We start from the raw sequence: 10,488 nt of genomic DNA, 5'->3' as shown, positions 1-10,488 counted from the left end.
GTACACATGTAATGTAGTAAAGCGCTCACAATCACAAAATCCTAATCCCCATTGTGCACCCCAAAATCCAAAATCATTTTGCCCCACCACTTTTGGAGTATGATGCAACATTTGGTATCCGCCAATTAAAATCATACCACAATGCAGTAAATTTAACATATTCTGTTATGTAAGTTCTTTTAGTTAAAACTGAATTTAATTATTTACTCATTGTTAAAACATGTAATATTTGGCTGTGTCTCACATTTTGCATGTCTCCCTATTCCAGAAAAATGTATTCTTCCTTTAAAATGTGACAACAAATAATTAGCATCATTTGGACCCTTTCTATTATATGGCGGATATATATGGCTATTATATGCAAATTTTGCAGATATAGTAACTGCATTCACACAAGCTCAAACATTCAGCCATGTTACTAAAGTTATTGTAAGAAAAATTATCAAACAATTATTTTCTCCAATATACAGTATAAATTTTGGTCCCCAAAGTAACTAGCATTTAATGAGTCATAGTTAAATTTAGTCAAACACTGTTAACTATGTTTCCTTCCACATATTTTTACATGCATTTTGGAATATTACATAATTTTTGGTGGGAATGCCAAAATGAGCAGAATTTCTAAAAATGCAGATCAATTGAGGCAGATAATTTCTTCTCAGTTAAGAAAACACGCTCATAAATTTCCAACAAATTCCATTTTTACTACAGATATTTTGTGCTAAATTCCCAGGAAGAAATGATTTTGATCTCTTGAACACATGGGATGGAAACGGTGCTTTATTCGCAAATGTTTTATTTTCCAATTTTGCGCATAAGTTAAATCCGCAACTTTGGATGGAAACATAGCTATTGTATACCTATTTTGTTTTTCATTATATATGTGTATGTGTGTTTATCATATATTCATTTAATGTTTAGTGCAATGTTTATAACAAAAACACCTTAATCAGACTATTAAACTGTACTCAGGCATGTTTTGTAATTTTGGGAATGGTAACCCAACTTTGGTAACAGGGTTGCAAAAATTTCTCATATAAGAGTTTCAGGCCTTGTTTCGAACCCTATTAGTGGAAGGTGTGGTGTAAATATTCCCCAAGCTGCAGGGCTCTATAGATGAACTAGGCGGATCTACGTTCACAGAAGGTTGTGCATGTGAATGTACTTTTGATGAAGTCGCAAGCTGTCTCATCGCGTTCCTACATTAATTCATCTCGTTGCTCAGGAACGCACCTGTGACCCCCAGTCACACGAAACATCAGCGCAGTGGCATCGGCCCAAAGAGGTTAATTACGCCTGTCGCTGCATGCTCATTCTCGCCGTGACAGTTTCACGCATGAAGCTTCAAGATGAACGGCAAATTTGATGACACTTTCTTAATTGCTGTGGCTATTATTTTGTAATATGATTGCAAGCGCCACCCCGGCACTCTCTTTGCTCTGTTGGCAGGATCTCCAGCGGTCTGTCAGGACTGCATGGGAAAGCTAACCTCAGACTCGAGCAGGAATAAGCCGAATCCCTGATAGGGAGCGGAGAATTTATACACAGAACCCTCATGAGAGGTTGCCTACTGCGAAAAACCATGAAAAAGATATATATTGGGAAAACGGCCCTTAAAACCCCTCGAAATGGTTGTAAACATCAGAAAAAGAGGTAAGATGCTCTCTCAACCCCGTCGTCCGCCCACCACAGTCATCCCATCAGCCATGTGCATCCGTCGAGTGCCCAACTCATAGTGCTGTGACAGATTGGTTCCACCCTCACCATCATGAGTGCTGTTGCTACAAGTGTTGGCCAATGAATGTGCTATTGTACACACTACATACAGTGTGATAATCATACTCTCCAATCCACTTGTGACTATGGAAGTGTTATTGGTTTGCTAAATAGGGCTGTTTAAAGGAATTAGAAAACCAATACACGAACCAACACTTGTCCATATAGTGGGTAACAACAAATCATGCAGTGTCATATACAGACCACTGTAGATCTACTTACCTCCATCTTGTCTCCTTCATATGACAAATTCATATGAAGTAGAGTTTGGGCTAGTTGTCACACTCTATGTCAGTAACTGGTTTTGGTTTTAAAAGATACAATGGCGTATATTTAGAAAAGGGTAGGTTAGGGCAAGTTATCACTTTTTTTTTTTTTTTTAAATCCCCCTGAAAAATATAAACTGGAGAAAACATTTGACAACTAGCTTGGTCTGCCGTTAATCTGTCTTTCAGTTATTTTGAGATCCTGTAATAATTTGGACAGTTTCAATATCTTTGCTAAATTTATTTTATATCTGTCTTTTGTACCTCCACATGTTAATCATAAGCTGGCTGGCAGATTCACTGTATGATAATGAAAGCTGATTTTTGCTGGAATCAGATGAGATTGCGCACTTTGCATTCCCATTCTGATTGGTTTAGTTTCAGTGGTTAATTCACACCTACTACAAAGAAAATTTCAAATAGAAATACATATTTCTACATTAAATGAGACATAGGCTTATGTGAATATTGTTCACTTAAATTAGAATAGGGGTTTAAATGTTAAACATAAATTCAAATTGTATATCGTATATTGTATTTATGTTGTTTCTACAGTAGGCCTGGGATTGCAAATGTTAATGTTGCATGTGATTATTTGCAATTATTTGTAGAAATGTATTATTTACAGTGTGATTAATTCGTGAATTTTCTAACCACTCAACAACCCTAGTTTTTAATTTTCATTTTATGACTTTTTTGTTTATTTTTAATTCACCAGCTCACTTTAAAAAAAAAAAAAAAAAAAAAAAAAGTGAACAACAATTTGACTGACTGAGATGACCCCGAACGTGATTTCGGCTGAGCTAAACATAATTTCAGCCGAGCGATCTCCGACCGCCAACCCCCCCACCCCCTGCTAAATGTGAATTCGGATTGTGGTAATAATATATATTATTACCACAGTGTTCTTTGACATTTCTTGGAGTATTATGAATAACATGATATGAATATTGTAATTATTCATCCTAATATTTTCATGGTACCAGCTTACTACATTTTGTAAAGGGAATTTTCATTTTTAGTCTGGTTTAAGGCTCCCTGTGCGGTGTGTGTGTTCCGCTGTAGCTACATGTGGCCTGCTGAGAATAAGTGTGTGTGGTCTTGCATGTGTGCTCGCTTCCAAATACATGTGTGTATCGATTACATTTATCTCTCAGGCGTGTTACATTCACTGCTTCAGACACGTGTTGTCTAACCGCCTGATCAAGCTTGGTTTGTGGCACGCCAGAGAAGTCATTATCGTTCACCACACATCTGTCCATCAATACAAACCCATTAAGAGCTGTCAGTGGTTTTCTTACGTATCGTAAAAAGCTGTGTTTGGCTCCATCCATCTCTCTCACCCCATCAGCTTGTGTGTTTGTTCTATAAATAGATGAACATGGCATTGGTCATGTGACTAAGGATCAATGTGAGAAATGGGAAAAAAGAGTGTTGGGGATTAAAAAGGTCATCAAAACACTCCTGACACAAGTGTGTTTGAGTTAAACTAAATGCGATTAGTGGGTTATATGACAGTTATTGATCACGTCAGTGACAATGAAGCGAAATACATTCGTAAATCTTGGCCAAACTGAGGTTTTGCTTCTTTTTTACATTCCTATTATTGATCCTGAATCTCTGCCTGGTCCATGTAGAAAGGATTCAGGGAGTATTTTTGTCAGATTTTGTGAATGTAATCACATGCGCACCTCTATGTAGCTCTCTGCAGGAACAGAAGGAAGACCTGCGGAAGCGTCTCTCTTACACCACTCATAAGCTGGAGCTTTTAGAGCGTGAGTTTGACTCCACGAGGCAGTACCTGGAGACAGAGCTGCGCCGAGCCCAGGAGGAGCTCGACAAGTTCACCGACAAATTACGCCGGTAAGGAAAGTGTACACAATAGCATCTGGCTTTAAAACAGTGGGGCTGTTACCATCCACATATGGTAACTAACTGAACATGTTTTTCAAACAGGACAATGGACTTTAGACTTGGAAATTGTCTTCATCCCAACTAGCCTTCTTTGTACTTCGTTGGTGGTGGAAAAGAACATATTTTTTTAGTGTGTAGCAAAAGAACATGGCAGTATGTTAGCATCTATTTAAATTCATCACTATACAAATGACTCAACTTTAAGGTTAATACTGTGGCGAGAACATGTTGTCGTCTTTTATTATAAGTTTCTCTCACAGTATGGATTTATATTAGTCAGAACACAAAGCATACACGGTGTCTGAATATGCTATACTAAATAAAAAACGTATGTGAAATTAATAGTATATTAATTCATAGTATTCATAAAACGTAAATGATACATGATAAAGCCAACATCGCAGATGTAGTATGTCCGGATTTAATTCATATTACACACATTCATACAATATAGAACATCATTTTTAATGGTCATGAAGTTTATTCCTATTCTAATATGATTTTGGATGCACCTACAGTATATATTTCAAAATCATTGTTTGATTGTTTATTAATAGAATTGTCACCAAAAAGTGAACTGAAACTGCTGAAAAGAATTTTGTGGTCATATTCTGTAGACAAAAATCAAAACGGAACTTTTTGGAGGTTGAAAGTCTGCTTGTATTTGGTCCCAAATGAATACAGGATGCCGCTGTAACAATGTCATACTTACAGTGAAACATGATGGCAGCACTGTGATTGTACAGAGATATTTTGCAGCCGTTGACATGGATGACATGCTATTATTGAAGAAAGTATCATTTCTGCGACATACCAGACCATTCCTAAAAAGAATGTCTGACTATTTGTGTGTGAGCTGAATATAAATCGTAATTGGTACTGCAGCAGGAAAATAATTCACACAGAATCCAACACCAATGCAGAATCAGGTGCGCATCTGAATGGCTAAAAACAAAATTAAGGTTATGGATTGCTCTATAGACAAAGCCCTGACTTTAATCCAATAGAGATTACTTTTCACAGGGGACTTTATGAGTGTATTATAAAGGTGCATTCAGTATTTTTTTCTCATTAAAAATAAATAATAAACACTACTTTAAAAACAAAACAAATCAGTAACGTAAAATTCATAAAAGCTGTTTTATTTTACACATAGCAGATCAACTCATTGGGGCCGCCATGTTGAGGTCACATGACCTGTCAAATACTACCTACACTAACACAAATAAGCAGTCATGGCTGACTGCCAATTGCACATTTATGCAATGTAATCAGTAAATCAAAATGTAAATCAAAATATTCTCTTATACTCAATTTTCTGTGAAATAGTTGAGAATTTATCTCCAAATAGTGAATAACAGAAAATATCACTGACTTCTTCAGCATGTACTTTTAAAAATTGCTTTTGGCAGGGGTTAGTGGACAATATTATCCAAAGAGAAACTTGCACAGATGCACACTTCGAAAATCCACTGGAAAACTATATCATCCAGACACCTTTGCCTTAATATTTCAAACATACTATGATTTGGGATGCACTATTTCTTACCTAGCGTACTATTTCGGATGAATAGTAAGTGAACTGGGAGACTAAATGAAATTGTTTCACTTAGGCATGTGCTATCCAAGTGTGTAGGAGTCAGTTGTACAGTTATGGCTTGGCAATGTGTTGGGCTCCTCGGTCCATTGTAAAATAAATGTTGTGAATTGATATTGCAACAGATACCATAACATAATGCGGAAGATGAACAGGTGCGCTGATGAGAGTTTTGGCAACCGACTTAAAAAATAAATAAAACCTTTATGTAACAGATGTGTCTAAGGAAATAAGGAAAGCGTAAGACCTTCTTGCGTGCAGGATTTGAAGAAAGACGTTTTGTTCATGTGTTTCCCACAGAATACAGAGCAGTTACTCAGCACTGCAGAGGATCAACCAGGACTTAGAGGATAAAATACACCGAAATGTGAGTGCACACATTGGCCACACTCTAAAAAAAGCACAAATTATTCAAGAGGTGTCTGGGCGCACTGCTTTTTGTTTTAATGTGCGAATGTTTTTGTCCGCATATGTGTTTGCAAGTACTCATCCCCCTCTTTAAGCGTTTTCCTGTTTAAATGGGTTTTTGGATGAAAGTGTTTACATCGCTGTCCGCACTTCTGTCGATGTGTGTACGTGTTTTGTGGTGTGACATATTAGTGAATGTGTTAAATGTACAATAGCGCTGAATGCACTAAGAGTCTATTTGAATATCAATACACTGCCACTGGTGCGCCTGACATTAATTACAGTCCATTACAACAACCTGTCCGCCTTCACATGACAGTGTGATAGTGAGTCTATTATGCTCGCTGAATCTGCATCACAGCCTGTTTGTTAATTTGAAGTTCAAAACAATTAAATTATAATTAGCCTGCCTGCCGCAGTACATCCTATGACCAGTACATGTCTGTATTAGGATCCACCCTCAGGGTTTACTCCAAGTTTGTAATAGTAAACACTTTTTTTTAGCAACATATTGCATCAATGATGACCCTGAAGGTTATGGGTCCAAGTATGAAAAGAAAATGATGTGAAAATCATCTGATATCAGCCTTCTATTAATGTTCCTTAAAAGTACGCCGATTAATTCCCATCTGCTGCAGGGTGACTTAACACGTGCACTGACTTCTCACTGTGTGAACTTGTCAATATTCCTACTGGTGGTCCATTAGGGCCTTTATCATTGCAAATGCATATCATAGAGTTGTTTTTTTCTGAAAATGTGCTCCTTTCATCCAGTCACAGCACCACGATGATGAGAAACGGGCTCTCAGCCGAGAAATCATCGTCCTGAACAATCATCTCATGGAAGCTAAGATGACCATTGAGAAACTGAGAGAGGATAATGTAAGAGAAATAATGACAATTTGATTTCTTTTACTCACGGAGGCTTAATGGAAGCCTTTTGGAGGACTGTGTATTTGCTTTGGATTATCTAATGTTCCTTTTCTACCACTCTCAATAGGACTTATACAGGAAGGACTGTAACCTGGCTGCACAGCTCTTGCAGTGCAATAAGTCACACTACAGAGCCCAGTTATCTGAGGTAAGTCAGCATGCATGCAATTTTAACAAAGAACAGCAGTTCTGAAACTACCTATAAGTGAATGGTTTAGGTGGCAAAGCATACATGTGCTACAGTAAAAATTGAATATATTCTGAAATATAATTGAATATGTCCATAACAATGATGAATAACAATAGAATGCAGTCTGTCAAAGTGCTGGATAATTGTTATTTACAGCACAACCTATGGTCTCTTTATATAGCCTATTTGCACATTCTCCACACAATACCTTTTCCAAAAGATATTTCATCTAAATAAACCCAACCATCCCCTTTAGTGCCATATTGTTTAACCTCTAACTCTGTTAGCTAAATGTTTTTGGACTGATATGAATGTAGCAGGATTCTTTTTATTTAGTGGGATATACTAGTATTTAGGTCAACTATAGTAAATCAAGTCCTCGTTTAAAGAAATATTGAGGTTCTGTCCCAATTAAGAATGAGGGACTATTCTGGAAGGGCGAACGTGGGAGGAAGTTTAAATAATAATAGTGTGTGCCAATAAACTTGGCATTTTATTCATCAAATCTGCTCCATGCCTCATATGCCAGTCCCACGATGTCTAGAACAGAGACTTATGTTGGCATGCTGCCTGCTTTAAAAACCTGTTCATACTTGGCAGATGTACCTGAATGGAAACATCAATGTGTCTGTAACAACGTGTTCAGGGAATTCAACCTTGAATATTGTTTTATATGAGAATGTCAAAGAATTGGCACTAAGCATTCGTTAAAATTGTCAGTTGGACATAGCTGAAGGTGTCACATGGTTATGAGAGTTTCTGTTTAACCACAGAGAAATTTCTTTAAAAGCTGCTCAAAAGTCTTAAAAGCAAGAAAACTCAGAAGGTCAATACAGGTGAAACTCGAAAAATTAGAATATCGTGCAAAAGTTTGTGTATTTCAGTAATTCAAATTAAAAGGTGAAACTAATATATTTAGTATATATACTATATACATATGCATGATTATACTTTTCAGAGGGCCGACATTTCTGTATTTAAAATCCTTTTTTTTTTTTATTGATTTCTTGTTATTTTCTAATTTTCTGAGATTTTGAATTTGGGGTTTTCATAAGCTGTAAGCCATAATCATCAAAATTATAACTTTTGCACGATATTCACATTTTTTGAGTTTACCTGTATATGTCGTATAACTTAGATATCAAATCGGATTTGTTGAACCAAGACCAACCCTCTTGGTTTAAAAAGGACTAAAATTTTTGCTTTGTCTTGGCTCCTCTTATCATGCTTATATAATTAGCCATGTTCTGTTAGGTAATTAGCTGCAATTTACTTTCTTCTTGTTGCTATGGTGAATGAACTGAGGTAAGAAAAAAGAAAAAGAAAAAGAGTTGTGATATTGATGCCTAGTACTCTGTGTGTAGTGTCAGTGGCAATGAAATCTGTGGTTCTTCCCTCTGGCCAATTTTCACTAAATGACCTTTAAACTAAAAACCATGTACAGTAGACCATTAGTACAGATTTGAAGTCTTAATATCTTTGGCTGTCTGCTTTGCAAATGTACTTCCATTTACAGTTCCATTCACCAATCTTGTATGTTTCTTACAGCCTCTTAAGGATATTGACCTGATCTGAGCTATTATTTCCCTTTTATCCCTGCCTGATAGGTTTCCATAACAGCCTACACTTTTCTCTTTGTATGCGAATCTCTCAACTCTTATTGTTCATTGGGTACATCTAATGGAAATCTGTTTCACTCTCTCTCAGTTGCCTGCAGAGTTTCAGGAGCGTGTGAGCTTGCACATGGAGGGTTCTTCCCTCTGCCACTCCCCATATGCCGACACAGTGCCTGCCTCTGTCATTGCTAAGGTCCTGGAGAAACCAGATGAGGTCTGCAGCAGTCAAGCCTCTCGCTCACCTAGCCCGCAACCCCAGGAACGCCAGGGCTTCCTTGTGGGCACCAGCCTTGTGGGTAGTACTGAGCGCCTCGGCCTCCGAGCTACTTACAAGTCAGATCTGTACAGCAGTGACACAGCACTTTATTGCCCTGACGAACGGAGACGAGAGCGCAGACCCAGCATGGACCTCCATGGACAGCGGAAGGTTTATGAACCCCAGAACTCCACTGATAGCAACCCAGAAGACGGATCCATGGCCCTGCAGCCTGGCTTCTCGCAGGACCACTTCAGGAAGTTTACAACCTCTCTGGGAGGCGGCTCCAGCTCTTACTCCAGCTTTAGTGCAGGAGGGTCAGAAGACAAGGGTCAGGATCCTCCGAGCAGTGCTGCATCTTCTCCTCGCCACCCTGCCCTTTACATGGAATGGAGGGATGGGGCTGAATATGAGCACAAAAGCGACTCTTCCTGGGAGAGGGAGAGTCCAAGCGCCTTCACAAAGGCCCATGCTTTCCAACCACCTGAGGCAAGCCACCATCAGAATGGTAGCTCACCCATCTACAGCAGAACAATGTCCTCCTGTTACAGTGAACCTTACGAGCCCCTGCCAACTTCCACCTCACCCAGCATCACCTATGGTGACAGTCGCCGTGGAAGTGCTTTTGCTCCTGAGGAAGAAGAGCTGATTGGTCGGTGGAGGCAACTGAGTGTGGAGGATCTGAGTGCCCACTCATACCGCAGTCCCGGGCGGGCCTCACCTTACAGCTTCTCTGAGCAGCACTTCTCTGTCCGGCCTGCAAAAATCCGCCTTGGTCCTCTCTACAGTAGCTTCCAGGAGGGTACTGATGTATATCACCATCATGCTGGGGTACTAGACCCCTTCTCCAGCCCCAGCCCTGACTGCAGCCCAGGCCTACGGCAGCAGCAAAGCCAGCCTCACCTGTACCACTCCAAGGAGGATAGCCAAGAGTCCGAGCAAAGCCTATACAGCCCCAAGGACGGTGTGGTGGCAGCTGGGGGACAGGCAACAGAGTACGTTGACGTAAGTCCCAACAGTTCAAATGAGTCACTGGACCATGGATCTCTGGAAATGGCTGCAGAGCTGCAGCATTATCAACCCGAGAGGCACAGCGTGTCCCCTCAGGGAACCACCCCACCACCTCCTCCACAACAACCGTACCAAAAATTTGGCACACTAGGGCTGTCACGCAAGGACAGTCTCACCAAGGCACAGCTCTATGGTACTCTACTAAACTAAGAGTAAGGTTTCCTGTTTAATCCTCTTTTACAGCTCTGTGGGACTCTACTAAGAGCAGGGTTTCCTGGTTACCTGCTTTTGTCAGTAGGTTTTGAATGTTAAGCTACAGTTTGAGCCAAACACATGATGGGATTTTCTGTTGAATATTTTCAGTCCATCTGCTCTCTTATCTTTTTTCTCTCTATTTCTGTATCTGTTACAGTGTTTTCTAAACATCGAACATAACCGGCTCATGTTTCTACAGTTGATATGAAGCTCTAACACTCAGCACTATTTGTATAGCCTATTTTGAAAGTTTATTAATGGTTCTG

The 10,488-nt window shown here is 39.2% G+C and overlaps 1 protein-coding gene across 1 annotated transcript; it reads left to right on the top strand.

The window, feature by feature from the left end:
* Positions 1-1,485: 1,485 nt before the first annotated feature.
* On the top strand, positions 1,486-10,190 carry LOC307168192 (brain-enriched guanylate kinase-associated protein). The gene is made up of 6 exons (XM_079887869.1): positions 1,486-1,653; positions 3,744-3,905; positions 5,854-5,920; positions 6,736-6,843; positions 6,962-7,042; positions 8,792-10,190. The coding sequence occupies exons 1-6, from the start codon at positions 1,556-1,558 to the stop codon at positions 10,175-10,177; spliced, it is 1,902 nt and encodes a 633-aa protein (XP_079743995.1). The 5' UTR covers positions 1,486-1,555; the 3' UTR covers positions 10,178-10,190.
* Positions 10,191-10,488: the final 298 nt, after the last annotated feature.

Source organism: Squalius cephalus (genome assembly GCF_949319135.1).
Source record: "Squalius cephalus genome assembly, chromosome: 12".
NCBI classification, from domain to species: domain Eukaryota; kingdom Metazoa; phylum Chordata; class Actinopteri; order Cypriniformes; family Leuciscidae; genus Squalius; species Squalius cephalus.
The sequence above is the reverse complement of the archived record's forward strand: the minus strand, read 5'-3'. Positions and strand labels throughout refer to the sequence as shown.

Bases quoted from the DNA above. Each gene is read 5' to 3' on its own strand.
- LOC307168192 (XM_079887869.1), top strand. From the start codon at position 1,556: ATGAGAGGTTGCCTACTGCGAAAAACCATGAAAAAGATATATATTGGG. The intron at 3,906-5,853 runs GTAAGGAAAGTG...TGTTTCCCACAG, and splicing joins TTCACCGACAAATTACGCCG to AATACAGAGCAGTTACTCAG. The intron at 5,921-6,735 runs GTGAGTGCACAC...CCTTTCATCCAG, and splicing joins AGGATAAAATACACCGAAAT to TCACAGCACCACGATGATGA.